Genomic DNA, 20027 nt, shown 5'->3' with positions numbered 1-20027 from the left:
TCCCTCCCTCCCTGTCAATCAGGCTGGCTGCTGGACGTGATACCCGGAAGTGCATTTGATTGGATCGTGACCCGCCTACTTGTCTTCCGGGTTTCGCGCCCGGAGATCTTCCCCCCACCCCCCCTCGCTCCATTCCCAGTTCACAGTTAGAATTTACCCCCTTGTATTCAATGACACTTCCTCTACCATGCATAGAGAAAAGAAGCATTAGGCAACTATAATCAGATGCATTTGTCTGAAGTGCAAAGTGAAAGGTAGAATAGATGCAGATTAATTTTTCTAATTAAAATGAAATGCCACTAATGGCTAAGTATGTGCTCCAGGTGTATTATTAACACTGGTTATTTGTCATTTTTGTCAGTAATACTTGGGAGGCTTTTTTCTTATTGTCCATAACCAAGAAATAAATAATAAAATCTGTGCAGCCTAAATTCGACAGCATTCCCTTTTTGGGTTGTAAATTTGCATTGAGAAAGACAATGGAGCCTAGATTTCCTGCTCTTGGTCAACCTGTTGTAGTGGCTTAAAACTATGTGCATCTGCTGCACATTCTCAGATTCATCCCTGGTTGCTGCACATACATTTAATGCTCTGCAGGCATCCTTTTTTCAAAAGCAGGGCCCGTGCGATCTGGGTTTCAAAGCTATTCAGTTGAGAGCAGGGGGGTCATTTTAACCCCAAAGAATGGGTAGGTTGGGGGCGGGTGGAACGTTAAAGGTTAAACCCGGGAGCAAAACTAATTACCTTCAATTGAGTTGCGATTGCAGATTCCAACACACTTCACTTAGGGTTTCCCAGGTAAATATCTACTCACCCACTGAGGTCCCTGCTCCAAGTAAAAATCGTGCCCCAGATCTCTCCTGACCTTTCAGTTAGCAACGTCTTCCTCCTTATCCTCTGTCCCCAGCTTCTCCTATCCACTCATGCTCTGTGCTCCACCTAGTGCACTCCCCTCTGCCTCACCCTCTAATTCCCCCCAGTTGGATGTCTCTCAGCTTGAGAAGGAGAGTGAGTGACAAAGCCCTGATGTGCTGGCAGGGCTGAATGTTCAATGGTCTGCTTTTCGTTCCTTCTGTTTCTTTTAAGTTCACGGGGCACATCTAAAGGAAGAGAATGGGATTCTGTGGAGCTGAGTTCATGGGCTCAATTTTCAAATTAAAAAACGTGTGGGTTGGGGCAGGGGGGCATTGCAAATTGCCACCATTTCAGACCCGCCTCCAACCCACCCATTTCCGGTTTACACTGAGGCGGGCGACCAACCCGCTCCCAGAAGGGTCGGGCCATAAATCCTTTCAAGGAGTCTACAGACCTCCATTTTTCACTAATTCCTGATTTCAACCCCGAGGGGCCGGGATTCCTGGGCCTTCTGTTTTACGTCTCATGAAAGGAGGTGAGAAGGCCCGAGACTAATGGGTAGGTGCCTAGAAAGGCACAGCTTGTGGGCCCGGAGGAGCAGGAGTGCTTCCCCCAGGCCCAACAACCGACCCCACAACAATCGCGGCCCCCCCCCACCCCGATCGCGGACCCCCGATCCCCCCACTCCGATCCTCCAGCCCATGACCATCCTTCTCAACGATTGCAGACCCCCGCAATGACCCCCAATCACGACCCCCCCCCATGACTGACCCCCGATCCCATCTCCCATGACTTGCCTACCTGTGCCAACCCATGCCCCTTGTCCACCCATGCACCTTGCCCACCCTGCCCCTTGCCCACCTATGCCCCTTGCCTACCCATGCCCCTTGCCCTGTGCCAGCCCATGCCCCCATGCCCTCCCGTGCCCCCCCCCCACCCCACATCCATACAAACAATGACTTACCTGCAGGATTCCGCATAAAGATAAACTCACTGATCCCATGCTCCCAGTAGGGAACTGTACTGGAAGAGAGAGCAGGTTGAGGAAGGGCTGCTACACTGTAGTATCGATTCTCCAACACATGCTCCCTTCAAGCCAGGTTGTGCTTCATCAGGACATTCTGATCGTAAGGACGTCCAGGAAACCCGTACTAATGGGTTTCCCGACCTCAATTTGACCCCCCGCCCTCTTCCTGGCTCCGTTTTAAAATTACCCCATGTGTCTCTTTCAGTAAAAGGAGTAAATAGCGGGTTTCATGTCTGCTGATTGATAATGTGTGGTACTGTCGCCTGAGAGGGACTAGAATCAGAATGTCCTGATGAAGCGCAACCTGGCTCAAAGGGAGCATGTGTTGGAGAATAGATACTACAGTGTAGCAGCCCTTCCTCAACCTGCTCTCTCTTCCAGTACAGTTCCCTACTGGGAGCATGGGATCAGTGAGTTTATCTTTACGAGGAATCCTGACTGTCAGTCTCTTTTTGTACAAATATACCTTTAAAAAAATTCTATCAGCAATATCATGGGAGGTCAATTATATTTATATTACATGATATAACTGTCCTGACTAATAAACCAACTCACCACGAGCAACACCACTGGAGATCGGCTAGTGAGAAAAAGATTCTAAAAAATAAGCACAATGTTTGAGGCAAACCAAACACTGGGGTTCATTTCTAGAGGGATAGAATTGAAAAGCGGAGAAGTTATGTTAAACTTGTATAAAACCTTGGTTAGATCACACTTGGCGTACTGTGAACAGTAAAAGGTGCAAAAAAGATTAACAAGGATGATACCAGAACTGAGAGAATATACCTACCAGGAAAGATTGAACACGCTGGGGCTCTTTTCTCTAGAAAAGAGAACGCTGAAGGGTGACCTGATAGAGGTCTTTAAGATAATGAAAGGGTTTGATAGGGTAGACGTGGAGAAAATGATTCCACTTGAGGGGGAGTCCAAAACTAGAGGTCACTAATAAAAATTCAGGAGAAACTTCTTTACCCAAAGAGTGTAAGAATGTGGAACTCACTACGACAAGGAGTAATTGAGGCGACTAGCATAGATGCATTTAAGGGGAAGCCAGATAAACGCACAAGGGAGAAAGGAATAGAAGGATATGCTGATAGGGTTAGATGAAGTAGGGAGGGAGGAGGCTTGTGTGGAGCATAAACGCCGGCATAGACCAGTTGGGCCGAATGGCCTGTTTCTGTTCTGTAGAATCGATGTAACTCGATTTGGAGAGGTTCAAAATTCAAATCCTCTGAGTCTGAATTTGAAGTACAAAGCCAATGCACAGCCAGTGACAGCTCAATTCAACTCCAACGGTCTCAGATGGATACTTACCACTAGACTACAGGGTAAACAGGCATATTAATTGGCAAAATGCCCCTTTGCGCATGCATGCCACGCAAACTGGAACTCAGCCCATTTTGGATTCCCACTTCAGTTTCAATTCTAACAACTCACTGTATAATCAATGCTGAAAGCAAGATGGAAGCACTTCACTTTTACTGCTGCCATGTGAACAAACATTAGTCCAGTTAAGTCATTTCGCTTTCAATATCCTGTTCAGTGTTCCTGAGTTTTTTTGGTGGAGAAAAAGTTTCTCGATAGATAGAGAGGGGGATAAAAAAGGAGGGAGGGGGGTGGCAGTTTTGGTTAAAGAAACAATTACAGCTGCGAAGAGGGATGATATGTTAGAAGGATCATCAAATGAGGCCATTTGGTTTGAGCTAAGGAACAAAAGAGGGGCAGTCACACTGCTGGGAGTGTACTATAGACCCCCAAACAGTCAGGGGGAGATAGAAGAGCAAATATGTAGGCAAATTTCTGAGAAGTGCAAAAACAATAGGGCAATAATAGTAGGGGATTTCAACTACCCTAACATTAACTGGGATACAAACAGTATGAAGGGCCTAGAAGGCACAAAATTCTTAAACAGCATTCAGGAGAACTTTTTTAGCCAGTACGTAGCAAGCCCAACAAGAGAGGGGGCAGTTCTGCATTTAGTTTTAGGGAATGAAGCTGGGCAGGTGGAAGGAATAGCAGTGGGAGAGCATTTTGGTGATAGTGATCATAATTCAGTTAGTTTTAGCATAGTTATGGAAAAGGACAAAGATAGAACAAGAGTTAAAGTTCTCAACTGAGTAAAGGCCAATTTTACTAAGCTAAGAAGTGAATTAGCGAAAGTGGACTGGAAACAGATACTTGAAGGTAAATCAGCGTCAGAGCACTGGGAGGCGTTCAAGGGGGAGATTCAAGGGGTTCAGAGTAAACATGTTCCCACAAAGAAAAAGGGTGGGACTGCCAATTCTAGAGCCCCCTGGAGCATGCAGGGTAAGATAAGGCAGAAAAGGAAAGCTTATGTCAGACACCGAGAACTCAATACTGCAGAAAGCCTAGAGGAGTATGGAAAGTGCAGGGGTGAAATTAAAAAGGAAATTAAAAAAGCAAAGAGAGGGCATGAAAAAATATTAGCAAGTAAAATCAAGGAAAGCCCAAAGATGTTTTATAAATACATTAAGAGCAAGAGGATAACTAAGGAAAGAGTGGGGCCTATTAGAGACCAAAAAGGTAATCTAAGTGTGGAGGCAGAATGGGTCTTAATGAATACTTTGCGTCTGTCTTCACAAAAGAGAGGGACGATGCAGACATTGAAATTAAGGAGGAGGGGTGTGAAATATTGGATGGGATAAACACAGTGAGAGAGGAAGTATTAAGGGGATTAGCATCTTTGAAAGTAGATAAATCACCAGGTCTGAATGAAAGGTATCCCAGGCTGTTAAAAGAAGCAAGGGAGGAAAAAGCAGAGGCTCTGAGCATCATTTTCCAAGCCTCACTGGACACAGGCGTGGTGCCGGAGGATTGGAGGTTGTACCGTTGTTTAAAAAGGGAGTGAGGTATAGACCGAGTAATTATAGGCCAGTCAGTCTAACCTTGGTGGTGGGCAAATTATTGGAATCAGTTCTGAGGGACAGGATAAACCATCACTTAGAAAGGCACGGAGTAATCAAGAAGTAATCAAGAATCAGCATGGATTTGTTAAGGGAAGGTCATGTCTGACTAACTTGATTGAATTTTTTGAGGAGGTAACAAGGAGGGTAGATGAGGGTAGTGCATTTGATGTAGTCTACATGGATTTTAGCAAGGCTTTTGACAAGGTCCCACATGGCAGACTGGTCAAAAAAGTACAAGCCCACGGGATCCAAGGGAAAGTGGCAAGTTGGATCCAAAATTGGCTCAGTGGCAGGAAGCAAAGGGTAATGGTCAACGGGTGTTTTTGTGACTGGAAGGATGTTTCCAGTGGGGTTCCACAGGGCTCAGTACTAGGTCCCTTGCTTTTTGTGGTATATATTAATGATTTGGACTTAAATGTAAGGGCATGATTAAGAAGTTTGCAGATGATACAAAAATTGTCAGGTTGATAATGGGGAGGAAAGCTGTAGACTGCAGGAAGATATCAATGGATTGTTTTGGTGGGCAGAAAAGTGGCAAATGGAATTCAATCCAGAGAAATGTGAGGTAATGCATTTGGAGAGGGTAAACAAGGCAAGGGAATACACAATAAATGGGAGGATACTGAGAGGTGTAGAGGAAGTGAGGGACCTTGGAGTGCATGTTCACAGATCCCTGAAGGTAGCAGAACAGGTAGATAAGGTGGTTAAGAAGCCATTTGGAATACTTCCCTTTATTAGCTGAGGCATAGAATATAAGAGCAGGGAGGTTATGCTGGAACTGTATAAAACACTAGTTAGGCCACAGCTTGAGTACTGCGTACAGTTCTGGTCACCACATTACAGGAAAGATATGATGCACTAGAGAGGGTACAGAGGAGATTTACGAGGATGTTGCCAGGACTGGAGAATTTTAGCTATGAGGAAAGATTGGATAGGCTGGGGTTGTTTTCCATGGAACAGAGGAGGCTGAGGGGTGATTTAATTGAGCTGTACAAAATTATGAGAGGCCTAGATAGAGTCAATAACCAGGGGCATAGATTTAAAGTGATTGGTAGAAGGATTAGAGGGGAGCTGAGGAAAAATGTTTTCATCTAAGGAAGGATGTCCTTGCCATGGAGGGAGTGCAACGAAGGTTTACCAGACTGATTCCTGGGATGGCAGGACTGACATATGAGGAGAGATTGGGTCGACTAGGCCTATATTCACTAGAGTTTAGAAGAATGAGAGGTGATCTCATTGAAACATATAAAATTCTAACAGGACTAGACAGACTAGGCGCAGGGAGGATGATGCCGATGGCTGAGGAGTCCAGAACCAGGGGTCACAGTCTCAGGATACGGGGTATGCCATTTAGAACCGAGATGAGGAGAAATTTCTTCACTCAGAGGGTGGTGAACCTGTGGAATTCTCTACCACAGAAGGCAGTGGCGGCCAAGTCATTAGATGTATTCAAGAAGGCGATAGATATATTTCTTAATGCTAAAGGGATCAAGGGATATGGGGAAAAAGCGGGAACAGGGTACTGAGTTAGACGATCAGCCATGATCATTTTGAATGGCGGAGAAGGGCTGAATGGCCTACTCTTGCTCCTATTTTCTATGTTTCTGTGTTTCATTCAGAGGCTTGTGGGGGTCTGGAACTCACTGCCTGAAAGGGTGGTAGAGGCTGAAACTCTAAACTCAACTTAAAAAGTACCTGGATGTGCACCTGAAGTGCCATAACCTACAGGGCTACGGACCAAGCGCTGGAAAGTGGGATTAGGCTGGGTGGCTCATTTTCGGCCACGCGGACACAATGGGTCGAATGGCCTCATTCTGTGCCGTAAATTTTCTATGATTCTATCACTGTTAGGTTTCCCATGATAGCTTTCTAACAGTCTCCCTTTGAAACAACCTTCTCTGAACTCAGTACAGTAGTACCCATAATATCTTATCCCTCCAGTATCTACAATGATCACTGTAGCTGTAAAGCAAAGGATTCCATTATGGACTTTTCTCCACGCCCAATTTTTTTCCCATGATCTCTTTTGAAACTGTAAGTTATGATGAATCCCATAGATAGTAGTGGCCACCCATTACCTTATAGACGTGGACATTCTTCATGTGTGAGATGGACAATTTAATTCTGATACAAAATTACCTGCGTATCCCACGTCTTATGGTGGCAGTCATCTTTGTGATTTGACATGCAAATCCGATCATGAGGCCGCTACAACGATCATTAGCATAGTTTACACCGCCCAGAGAGGCCACAATAGATAAAGAAGTGTTGTATACCCAAGATGGTGCTCACAAGACACTGGGGCAGATTTTGACTGTGTGATTGTATAAAACGGGTGATAGTGAATCAGCAGCCTGTTTTACATCTCTCCCAATTTCTGTTTTTATTGTTGAAGTCAATGGAAATAGAAATTGGGAGAGATGTAAAACAGGCTGCAGATTCGCTATCACCCATTTTACACTATTGTATAAAGTAACAATCTACCCCACTGTGATCTGACTGAACTTAAGCTCTGTCACCATTATTATCATTAGTGACAGGGTGGGAGCTCACCAAGAGGAATTTGAACCTAGAGAATGTGGGATCTTGGCACATCAACAGACCTGAGCTTTGATCAGTGCGCCTGATTCAATAATAGATTCAAAACAGAGTTGTGAAGGTAATACTGTGGTTCAGTGCATCATAGATCTGTTGACATAATACTTCACAGAGTTGCAAACAAAGTGCTGGATGTCCACAGCAAAAGGAAGGTCCAAGCAAACAGTTGAGCTCTTCATTCAGAGGTGATCAATTCAGAAACTACTGGATTTTTGATGCAATTTCTGACAGCCTTATAAAGGAATGGTTTTATCGATGGTGATGCTCAGACAGAGTTTATCTGGATTGAGTTAAGGAATAGGAATGGATGTGTTACTATATCTGGAGTACATTATAGACCACTGAATTGGGAAAGAAATTGAGGCTGAGATTTGTAGACAATTTAGAGAAGTTTGCAGTTGTAACAGATAGAATAGTTGAGGGATTTTAAGGATAAAATAGGCACTTACGGGCACTAATGGTTTATTAGAATTCATCAAGCCTGCTTCATTAATCATTATCAGAAAATACTGGAAATTACACAGCAGGTCAGTCAGCATCTGTGGAGAGAAAAGGCAGGTTAACATTTCAGGTATAACCCATTGTTGTTCTGATCCTAAATCCCCTGCTGTGCATTCCAGCATTTTTCATTTTAGTTTACCAGCATTTGCAGGTTTTTTTTGTCCAGTAAGGAAGGATGTCGTGCTAGACCTGGTTCTGGGTAACAAGACAGAATGAGTAAATTACCTAAAGGTAGGAAAACACTTGGGAAATAGTGACCCCAACCTAATTAGATCACATTGTAAACAAAGAAAGAGCAGTCAAATGCAATGGTGTTGGACTGGAAAATAGTTCATTTCAGTGGAATAAAGGAGGACCTAGCCCAGATTATTTGGTTAGAAAAAATGGCCTAACAAACAATGGATCAGCAACGGGAGGTATTTAAACACAAGAACAATGAGGAACAGGTTAAACACATTCCAGCTAGGAGTAAAGTGAATACATAAGAAATAGGAGCAGGAGTAGGCCATACGGTCCCTCAAGCCTGCTCCGCCATTCAGTAAGATCATGGCTGACCTTCGACCTTAACTCCACTTTCCCGATGGATCCCCATATCCCTTGATTCCCTTGAATTCCCTGTAAAACCATTGAAAGGAAATTTGGTACTTTAAATACCTGGAGGGAGACTTCAATGGAAAAGAAAATTGGAGTCAGTTCATATCTACTGATGGGACGGCTGGTAGTAGGTGTCCAGGTCTAGGGCACATGGATAGAGGGAGGGATGAAATTGGTCCGTGCCAGCAGCATAAAACGGGCTCATAGCAAATCGGCAGCCCATTTTACACTGCGCCTGTTTCTCTTTTCTTTTGAAACCAATTTACTATGAGCCTGTTTCACGCTACTGGTGTGGGCCAATGTCACCCCCATGAGTAGAGCTGTCACTGATGTGGCCCATTTTTTCTGAAGTAGCACCATTTTCCAGTGGACCGTTTGCTACCATGACGGGATAGAAAAGTAAAAAGCTGCTTTTTGTCATGACATCATCAAGGAGCACTAGTCACATCCCTGTCTGATACACAGTCTTATGTTCTTATGTACTGGTCAATAGAGCATAGCACCTGCATAGCTCAGGGGCGGGCCATTCCAAACTTAGGATTTGGAGTACCACTACAATTTAAGACATTTGAATCAGTACATTATAGGTGGGCTTCTGTTACGAATATGCTCAGTAAGTGGGGTGGTCTGTATCCAGCATAGATGTACACTTATTTTTAATGTGGGTAAAAGTAAAGATTTTTGTCAATTTAGACAGTTTAATTTGGAAACATGACTTGAGGTAAACAAAAAGCAAAGTGCTGCAGATGTTGTAAATCTGAAACAAAAACTGAAAATGCTGGAAACACTCAGCAGGTCAGGCAGCATCTGAGGTAGGCCATACCAAACAAAGGTTGGCACATTAGATGGTGAGGATCAACTCCTTATCAATCAAATGACCCACTCTGTATCAGGTAAACAGAAATTTTACAGGTGTAAATTTCTCAGTAGTTTGGACACTCGTAAACACAGTGGCAGATTTCCACATGTGTCAGGTACCCATGAGGTAATTAAGAGCACATTCTAAATAAGGTTTGTGTTATTGTGTATAAGAAAATGCAGCAGACACATGCTGTTCTGTTATACCTGACACGTCGTATTGATTTTTCTTTTGGCACTGATAAAGTATAAGTAGTAGAAAGGAACAAATTTAGAGTTTGGAATAGATTGAAGTCTGGGAGGAGAGCCAAGACTACTTTGCAATTGGAGCACAGAATGGAATTGTGAAATAAATTACAATGAGAAAGTTGTAAGTGGAGTATTCACTGAAGCAAGAGACCAAGGTGCTAAACAAAGTTCAAGAAAGTGAGGGAAGCTGTAAGGGTTGCTTGAATTCAGAGGCATTTTCTGGTGAGAGCTATTAATGGAACAATGCGAAGCTTGTTCATAACTAGACTGGACATGACTTGCTTGATTAATACAGAAATGGGGACGGTAACACTGCTGGAGATCTCCACTGTGTGAATTTGATTATCATTTGACTCAGCTAATAATGCAAAAATTAATTAAGAATTAAGTAGCATATAAAAGTGATATATTTTTATTTAGATATTATTTAATTAATGGAAATTATATTTGTGGTAAATACACCAGTGTAATTTTTATACAAACTGCTGCCCAATCCCTCACAGTAGAAATAAAAACATTCTCAGCTACTAGTGAATTTTTTAAGGTTGGATTCCTTCGGATTGGACCCAAGACTACTCTGAAGTGCTGACTCCCTCGCCTACTTTGTGATTGGTGCTCAGATTGGAACTGTGAAATAAATTACAATGAGAAAATTAATGAGTGGAGTACTCACAGAAGTGGATGAGCAGTGGGTATTATAGTGTAGTGGCTGTGTTACTGGACAAGTAATCTAGAGGTCTGAAGTAATAATTCTGAAGACTTGAGTGCAAATCCTATGATTGTAATTAGAGATTTTGAATTCGGTTTAGAAAATCTGGAAATAAAATGCTGATATCAGCAAAAGTGAGCATGAAGTACGATTGTCATAAAAACCCAAATGGTTCACTAACGTGAAGGGAACCTGCCGTCCTTACCCGGTCTGGTACAGAGTAGTAGAGGGGACGCCCATATCATGAGAATAAATTTTTTTTAAATGATTCGAGTCACTTTAGGCCATCCTTGTAATGTAACACATTACAGCAACTTAGGAGGGTGAAGACTTGAAATTGTTGGTCTCTATGAGGCTAAAAATACAGTATTGAAGTGAGGACAGCTTCTATTACCAGCCATATAAATACTGTAGCTACAAGAGCAGGTCAGAGGCTGGGTATTCTGCGGCGAGTGACTCACCTCCTGACTCCCCAAAGCCTTTCCACCATCTACAAGGCACAAGTCAGGAGTGTGATGGCATACTCTCCACTTGCCTGGATGAGTGCAGCTCCAACAACACTCAAAAAGCTCGACACCATCCAGGACAAAGCAGCCCGCTTGATTGCCACCCCATCCACCACCCTAAACATTCACTCCCTTCACCACCGGCGCACTGTGGCTACAGTTGTACCATCCACAGGATGCACTGCAGCAACTTGCCAAGGCTTCTTCGACAGCACCTCCCAAACCCGCGATCTCTACCACCTAGAAGGACAAGAGCAGCAGGCACATGGGAACAACACCACCTGCACGTTCCCCTCCAAGTCACACACCATCCCAACTCGGAAATATATCGCCGTTCCTTCATCGTCGCTGGGTCAAAATCCTGGAACTCCCTTCCTAACAGCACTGTGGGAGAACCGTCACCACACGGACTGCAGCAGTTCAAGAAGGCGGCTCACCACCACCTTCTCAAGGGCAATTAGGGATGGGCAATAAATGCCGGCCTCGCCAGCGACACCCACATCCCATGAACAAATTTTTAAAAATTAATTGGAATAATGCTTCTTTTTATGAGAGAGAAGTGGGAGAGCACTTTGTGCAGAACTGAAGGAGTCTTGCATTGTTGGAGGTACCATCCTTCAGGTGAGATATTAAAGTGAGGATCCATCTGCCTGTTCCTCTGGTTCAGGTGGATATTAAAGATCCCATGGCACTATTTGTAGAACAGTGTCCTGGCCAACATTTCTCCTTCAATCAACACCACCAAAAACAGATTAACTGGTCATTCATCTCATTTCTGTTTGTGGGATCTTGCTGTGTGCTAAATGGCTTCCTTGCTTGCCTACATAAAAAAAGTAACTGAAAGTTCTAGGAAAAGGAGGTGGGATGGTGTTATTAGTAAAGGATGAAATCAGAGCAATGTGAGAAAGGATATTGGCTCAGAAAATCAAGATGTAGAATCAGTCTGGGTGGAGTTAAGAAGCACCAAGGGGCAGAAAACACTGGTGGGAGTTGTCTATAGGCCTCCAAACAGTAGTGGTAATGTAGGGGATGGGATCAAACAGGAAATTAGAGATGCATGTAACAAGGGTACTACAGTAATCATGGGTGACTTTAATCTGCATATAGACTGGCCAATCCAAATTAGCAATAATACTGTGGAGGATGAATTCCTGGAGTGTGTACGAGATGGTTTTTTAGACTAGTACGTTGAGGAGCCAACCAGCGAACAGGCTATCCGAGATCGGGTATTGTGCAATGAGAAGGGGTTAATTAATCATCTTGTTGTGCGGGGTCCTTTAGGGAAGAGTGACCATAACATGATAGAAATCTTCATTAAGATGAAAAGTGAAGGAATCCAATCCGAAACTAGGGTCCTAAATCTAAACAAAAGAAACTACGAAGGTATGAGGAGTGAGTTAGCTATGATAGATTGGGAAGCTTCATTGAAAGGCATGACGGTGGATAGGCAATGGCTATCATTTAAGGAACGAATGCATGAATTGCAACAATTATACATTCCTTTCTGGCGCAAAAACACAAAAGGAAAAGCGGCCCCCAGCTATTCACAATATATATCAATGATTTGGATGAGGGAACCAAATGTAATATTTCCAAGTTTGCTGACGACACAAAACTAGGTGGGATTGTGAGTTGTGAGGAGGATGCAAAGAGGCTTCAAGGCGATTTAGACAAGTTGAGTGAGTGGCCAAATACATGGCAGATGCAGTATAATGTGGATAAATGTGAAATTATCCACTTCGGAAGGAAAAACAGAAAGGGAGAGTATTATTTAAATGGTGATAGATTGGGAAATGTTGATGTACAAAGGGACCTGGGTATCCTTGTACACCAGTCACTGAAACAAACATGCAGGTGCAGAAAGCAGTTAGGAAAGCAAATGGTATGTTGGCCTTTATTGCAAGAGGATTTGAGCACAGGAGCAAGGATGTCTCACTGCAGTTATACAGGTCTTTGGTGAGACCATACCTGGAGTATTATGTGCAGTTTTGGTCTCCTTACCTAAGAAAGGATATTCTTGCCATTGAGGGAGTGCAGCGAAGGTTCACCAGACTGATTCCTGGGATGGCAGGACTGTCGTATGAGGAGAGATTGGGTCGACCTGGCCTGTATTCACTCGAGTTTAGAAGAATGAGAGGGGATCTCATTGAAACGTATAAAATTCTGACAGGGCTAGACAGACTAGATGCAGGGAGGATGTTTCCCCTGGCTGGGGGGTCCAGAACGAGGGGTCACAGTCTCAGGATATGGGGTAGGACATTTAGGACTGAGATGAGGAGAAATTTCTTCACTCAGAGGGTGGTGAACCTATGGAATTCTCTACCACAGAAGGCTGTGGAAGCTAAGTCACTGAATATATTTAAGAAGGAGCTAGATAAATTTCTAGACACAAAAGGCATCAAGGGGTATGGGGAGAGAGCAGGAATATGGTATTGAGATAGAGGATCAGCCATGATCATATTGAATGGCGGAGCAGGCTCGAAGGGCCGAATGGCCTACTCCTATTTTCTATGTTTCTATGTTTCAATATAATATATTGTACATGAAGCACTTTGGGGCTTTTCTGAGAGATATGATCAGGCATATAACTGCAAATCTCTTTATGGAGCTGATAAGATAATATTAATATGATAATCAAGTGAGACCAAGAGGTAAAAATTCTGCTCCTGCAGTCCCATGCCTATATTGCAAAATTATGCACCCCCAGTCATGATTTCATCCTTTAAAATGAAGTTTCCCTCTTTCTCTCTGTCTATCTATCTCTCTTTGCCTCTCACTCTTTCCTTCATTGTCATTTCGGTAGTTGTGTTCATCTTCTGTTCTTCTCACTCTCTGGCCCCGATGTGTGCGGGGGAGGCCGAAAACGGCCGAAGAACCCAGCAAGGCCGGGGACGTGGAGGTCCTGCCAAACTTAACGGCAGGACCTCATTATTATTTTCTTGTACATGTCACTCCGCTTTTTAAGAAAGGAGAGAGAGGGAAACCGGGGAATTATAAGGATAGGGTGACTGAACACCTCGAGAATTTTCAGTTAATCAGAGAGAGCCAGCATGGATTTGTGAAAGATAGGTCGTGCCTGACAAACCTGATTGACTTTTTTGAAGAGGTGACTAAAGTAGTGGACAGGGGAATGTCAATGGATGTTATTTATATGGACTTCCAGAAGGCATTTGATAAGGTCCCACATAAGAGACTGTTAGCTAAGATAGAAGCCCATGGAATCGAGGGAAAAGTATGGACTTGGTTAGGAAGTTGGCTGAGCGAAAGGCGACAGAGAGTAGGGATAATGGGAAGGTACTCACATTGGCAGGATGTGACTAGTGGAGTCCCGCAGGGATCTGTCTTGGGCCTCAATTATTCACAATATTTATTAACGACTTAGATGAAGGCATAGAAAGTCTCATATCTAAGTTTGCCGATGACACAAAGATTGGTGGCATTGTAAGCAGTGTAGCTGAAAACATAAAATTACAAAGCGATATTGATAGATTAGGTGAATGGGCAAAACTGTGGCAAATGGAATTCATTGTAGACAAATGTGAGGTTATCCACTTTGGATCAAAAAAGGATAGAACAGGGTACTTTCTAAATGGTAAAAAGTTAAAAACAGTGGATGTCCAAAGGGACTTAGGGGTTCAGGTACATCGATCATTGAAGTGTCATGAACAGGTGCAGAAAATAATGAAGAAGGCAGATGGAATGTTGGCCTTTATATCTAGAGGACTAGAGTACAAGGGGGCAGAAGTTATGCTGCAGCTATACGAAACCCTGGTTAGACAGCACCTGGAGTACTGTGAGCAGTTCTGGGCACCGCACCTTCGGAAGGACATATTGGCCTTGGAGGGAGTGCAGCATAGGTTTACTAGAATGACTTCAAGGGTTAAGTTACGAGGAGAGATTACAGAAATTGGGGTTGTATTCTCTAGAGTTTCGAAGGTTAAGGGGTGATCTGATCGAAGTTTATAAGATATTAAGGGGAACAGATAGGGTGGATAGAGAGAAACTATTTCCGCTGGTTGGGGATTTTAGGAGTAGGGGGCACAGTCTAAAAATTAGAGCCAGACCTTTCAGGAGCGAGATTAGAAAACATTTTTACACACAAAGGGTTGTAGAAGTTTGGAACTCTCTTCCGTAAACGGCAATTGATACTAGCTTAATTTGCTAAATTTAAATCTGAGATAGATAGCTTTTTGGCAACCAAAGGTATTAAGGGATATGGGCCACAGGCAGGTATATGGAGTTAGATCACAGATCAGCCATGATCTTATCAAATGGCGGAGCAGGCACGAGGGGCTGAATGGCCTACTCATGTCCTATGTTTTTCCCACCCAACAGTTGGCCAAATTGACATCCTGGCTGGAAGCCGGGAGGGAAAGCCAGCGGCAGTTGGGGATGGTCCCCGGCAATCGGGAGGGAGGGAAGGTCAACGATCACGGTTTAAGCGGGGGGAGAGCGACCATCACATCAGGAGAGTTCGTGGCTGGAGGGAGAAAGAGGCTGTCGAAGCTGGAGGGAGAGAGAGAGGCCGCGATCAGAAGAGGGTAGACCGAAGGCTTCCTTGATGGGCCGGGGAAGCATTCCTGCTCCTGGCCCACAAGGAATGCTGGAAAAGGCACTTACCTTGTGGAACCCGCAGCTCCCGCCTCAATTCACTGCCAGGTTTCCCGATACCTCGGAAGCCAGCGCAGCTGCTGTGAATTTTAAATCAGGCTCCCAATTGCACTGTGGGAGCTCATTTTAAATATGTAAATGAAGTGTCCCGCCTCTCCACAGCAGGACACTTGGACACCTCAATATCTGCCAATGTAAAAAAGGCGGTGGGCACGTGCGCGGTGGGTTGGGGTTGCGTTCCCCATCTTGGGGGTATTAATATTGAGGGCTCTCTTTGCTGTAAACGTCTCCTTCCTTCTCTCTCCACATTGAACTGCACTGCCTTCAGGTGTCCCTGGTGGCTGCCTGAAAGCAGCGCTGGCCTGAATAAAATATGCAAATAAGAGTCCTGTGCCTGGTTTGTACAACAAAAATCCAAAGCATTTTCCTGGACCATGTTTGCGAGTATGCAAGAGAAAACAGTGGGGTCAATTTTAGGATGGCCGAGCGTGTGCTTTCGTGGCAGGGGGATTCCTAAAATTGGGGAATCCCGGAGCGGGTCCGGAGCCCGGCTCCAACCCGCCCACTTCTGGGTTCCACAATGATGCGAATTGGTGCGCGCGCAGCTCCCGCATGCAGGACTCCCACTGGCAATTAAAACCGGCGGGGTGACAGTTTAGATAGTCAGGAAGGTACTTAAGGTCGTTGACGGATCCTCATCGGGAAGAGATTTTAGCAGGGATGTGATTTTGGACTCTCCTCAGCGTGTTCCCCATGCTGTGGGAAACACTCCCTGTTGTTGCAGACGTGTTTCAGTCGGCAGCCATTGGGAGATGGAGAGGATTCCTTGACAGTTGGGGGGAATACCTCATTCATTGCAGCAGGGCACTCTGTCGCCTCAGACAAAGTTTTGCCTGCCACACCGTTGTCTCCACACTCAAAATTATTACATCATACCCTAAACTCTGCTGTCCAAACACATTTACCTACTTTGCGGACCCCCCTCACACTCTCACCGTCAGGTTGGGTTGGGGGGGGTTCCGTAGCTGCATTCATCACTCCATTGGAGGACGAGCAACATCACCAGCCTCGCCAGGCACGCCGTCCACCTCTGCCACGTGGAACTACACAACACAGTGCTGTGCAACAGGCACCTGCACAAAGTAGTCGTGCAACTACACATACACTCACTGTAGGGTGATCCAAGGGGTGGCATCAAGGGTGTTCATGAAGAATCTCATGAAAGGGCCTTATTGCACAAGCCAGTCAAGAATGGCCAAGACGTGGCAGTAGTAGTGACAATATAATATGTAATGTGAGTTGATCAGAAATCAAATATAAGTAAAAACCATGACAAAACCTGAAACACCCTTGTGCATCCCCTTCATGCTCACGACACGTTTGCCTTACGCTTCCTACTACACATACGTGATGCATGCCCTGTGGCTGCCGCACAGGTAGTGGCACGTTGGGTGAGGCTGACCGTGAAAGAGATGCATCAGAGGGCGAGTATGAGATAGAGCCATGAGATTGTATGAGGATTGGGTTGAGTGGTAGTGGTGGGTTGAGTACTGGGGAGGTGAGGAAGTGCAGGTAAGATGAGGATGAGGGTCCAGTGGGTGTGAGGAGTGACGTGATAGAGTGGTGTTGGCAGTGCAGAAGGAGATGTGGGGTGGGGGTGGTGATGTGGCAGACGGAGTGTAGGGGAATGAGTAAGTGTACTCACTTCGGCTGACCTACTGAGGTCATTGCAGCGCCTCCTGCACTGTATGCAGGTGTGTGATATGTTGGTGGTGCTGCTGACCTCCTCTGCCACCTTGAGCCAGGCTTTCATGGTGGCAGAGGCAGGCCACTTCCTCCCGTCCGCCGGGTGGAAGATCTCCCTCCTCCTCCTCCTCCTCCTCCTCCTCACCCCATCCAGAAAGACCTGGTGTGAGACATCATTAAACCTTGGATGCAGCCTTCCCCCACGGCTGCTCCATGCTGTAATTTTGCCTATTTTCTGCAGCATCAGTCAGTGGAGGACTGCCCCTTTAAATGGGGCTCCTCCAGCTGACAGCCTGTGACGCAGGTGTGCAGTCCGCCCGCCACGCAGCTTTCCAGCGCGAAACCTGGAAGCCAAGGTAAGTTGCTTCAATTTACTTATGATCGCGTGCCAAAGCCACCGATTTCACTGGGCGGGTTACCCACGCGCCCAGTCGAACACCGGTGCCAACCCGCCTCCCTCCTAATATCGGGCTCAGTGTCTGTAAACTCAGTGTAATTGTGGCTAATGTGACCTTTTGAAATTTAAAAGGAGCGAGGATACCAGAACCAGGGGCCGTAAATATAAGATGGTCACTAATAAATCCAATAGGGAGTTCAGGAGGAATTTCTTTACCCAGAGAATGGTTAGAAAGCAGAACGCGCTATCACAAGGAATAGTTGAGGCGACTAGTATAGATGCATTTAAGGGGAAGCCAGATAAACACATGGGTGAAAGGAATAGAAGGAGATGCTGATAGGGTTAGATGAAATAGGGAGGGAGGAGGCTCGTGCGGTGCATTAACACCGGCATGGACCTGTTGGACCAAATGGCCCGTTTCTGTGCTGTCCATTCTGTGTAATTAATAATTATTTCCTCCTCGGATCATTTTGTTGTGGGAAATTTATTTCATAACAACATGGAAATTGATGGCAACACCAACACATGAATCGAAATAATATTTTGGCCTACGTAAAGCAATGAAAATGGATACTGTGACTTCATCCATGGATAATCTTACAATTTAGATGGCTTTTTTTTGTCTCTTTTACAGATACCTTTGCCAGCAAAGTAGCTGCAACTCAAGACCAGTATGCTGATGCTTCTATCGGTAATGTGACCGGGAGCAATGCTGTGAATATTTTCTTAGGAATCGGTGTGGCCTGGACAGTTGCAGCAATCTATTGGAATGCTCAGGGAAAGGATTTTGAAGTGCTGCCCGGAAACCTGGCCTTTTCAGTCACTCTCTATACCATATTTGCTTTTATAAACTTTGGTGTGTTACTGTATCGAAGGAAGCCAGAAATTGGTGGCGAGTTGGGTGGACCACGGACTGCCAAGATTCTAACCACATCAATGTTCACTCTGCTTTGGTTAATGTACATTCTTTGCTCATCTCTGGAGGCCTATTGCTACATAAAGGGCTTCTAATAACCAACAGAATATGAACAAAATGGACGTTTAGTATTTCACTCGCCTGCTGATGGAATGCTAACTTCTGGGAGCATTCCTTTTACTAGGTAGGAGTGGATCTCACAGTGTTCCATCTGCGGGGGCATCATAACAACAAAGGCTATGAATGTAGGGCTCAATCTGCTGCTGTACAGATAAATATACCAAATGGGAAAATATTTTTTATTGAGAATAAAGAGCCTAAAACAATAATGAAGGCACTTTTACCCACAGTAGCATGCCCTCATCCATTCATGGAATGATGCCTCTGTACTAATGTGACTGTTTGAGATCAAGTTGCTAACACACAAGAAAAATGACTTGTCCCGTTATTTAGTTTTGTTTTGGATCTGCGTGCCCTACACTTCATTTAACATAATGTGTGCTGACAACTCCTGATTAAAATCCCGTGTTGTCAAAATTTTGGAGTTTTTGGTTTAATTTAATTTGGGTTCCTTAGTAAAAATGCACAGAATATGCGTAACTGCTAGACATTTACCCATACACCGTGTCATTGTTATTTTTGTACAATAGTGTTAAATGTGATACTGTAATGCTGTGCATGGTTAAGACATTTGTCCTGTATGTAATATAAATACGTCATCAATCTCAAGACCTGCCGTGTATTGTTTATTACTAGGAATTGCTTGTTTCCGTATAGTGAGGGGAAAGAGCTGTAGCTTCCATCTAAAATTTACCACATTCACTTATAAACAAGTGGTACTGTTGGAACTAGCACCTTCACAAAAACATACTTGATCTATAAATATGACAGAATTTTTATTTTAAACTTAAAGTTGAATGATGTGTTTTTAAAACTGTTCAGGGTCATTTGTTTTAGTTTTAGAATGTCAGTATAGTTATTTCTGTTGTCTAGTTGCTTTTGTTTCTGTCAGTGTTGTGGCACAATAAATGAGGAAGACAGTATAATTGGGATGGTGCATTTAAATTAACCCGAACAGAAAGACAATTACTGTATATGTTAAATGTCATTAAGTAGGCATCAAGATTATTGCTGTAGCAATCAACAAACTCACTACCATTGCCAGCTTATAGGGTCATTTTAATGTTACATTCTTGTAAGTACTGTCCAAACCATCATATGCCAATTCACAACCTTTCTTCTAATAGAAGTTCTGGTACAAAAAAGGCATGTTCAAAATGCTGGCCACATCACATGGTATTAGATTTTGCAAATAGACAACTCCAGCAGAGCTTTTGATTGAGAAACTGTCGACAAGTTATATATGGAATCAATAATATATGCAAGATAAGAACTAAATCAGAATCTATTGATGCAAAAATGTTATGCAAGCAATTTCTTGTGAGCCACAACTTAAGATTCATAAGGCCTGATGAATGAAGAGTCAAGTGCAATATGTGTTTTTCTTCTACTTTTATTTTGCTCTATACTTAA

The 20027-nt window shown here is 44.1% G+C and overlaps 1 protein-coding gene across 4 annotated transcripts in view; it reads left to right on the top strand.

Annotated features, from left to right (window-relative positions):
- The window catches only part of LOC137322039 (sodium/calcium exchanger 1-like), a 322838-nt gene extending 303613 nt beyond the window's left edge, over nt 1-19225 (top strand). For all 4 annotated transcript variants that reach the window (XM_067985074.1, XM_067985075.1, XM_067985072.1 and 1 more), the window contains one exon: nt 18213-19225. In XM_067985074.1, coding sequence (XP_067841175.1) covers nt 18213-18589 — 377 coding nt within the window. In that variant the 3' untranslated portion in view covers nt 18590-19225. The remainder of the gene's footprint in view (nt 1-18212) is intronic.
- The last annotated feature ends 802 nt before the right edge of the window (nt 19226-20027 follow it).

The sequence above is a fragment of the Heptranchias perlo genome, chromosome 5, assembly GCF_035084215.1.
Source record: "Heptranchias perlo isolate sHepPer1 chromosome 5, sHepPer1.hap1, whole genome shotgun sequence".
Lineage (NCBI taxonomy): Eukaryota > Metazoa > Chordata > Chondrichthyes > Hexanchiformes > Hexanchidae > Heptranchias > Heptranchias perlo.
The sequence above is the reverse complement of the archived record's forward strand: the minus strand, read 5'-3'. Positions and strand labels throughout refer to the sequence as shown.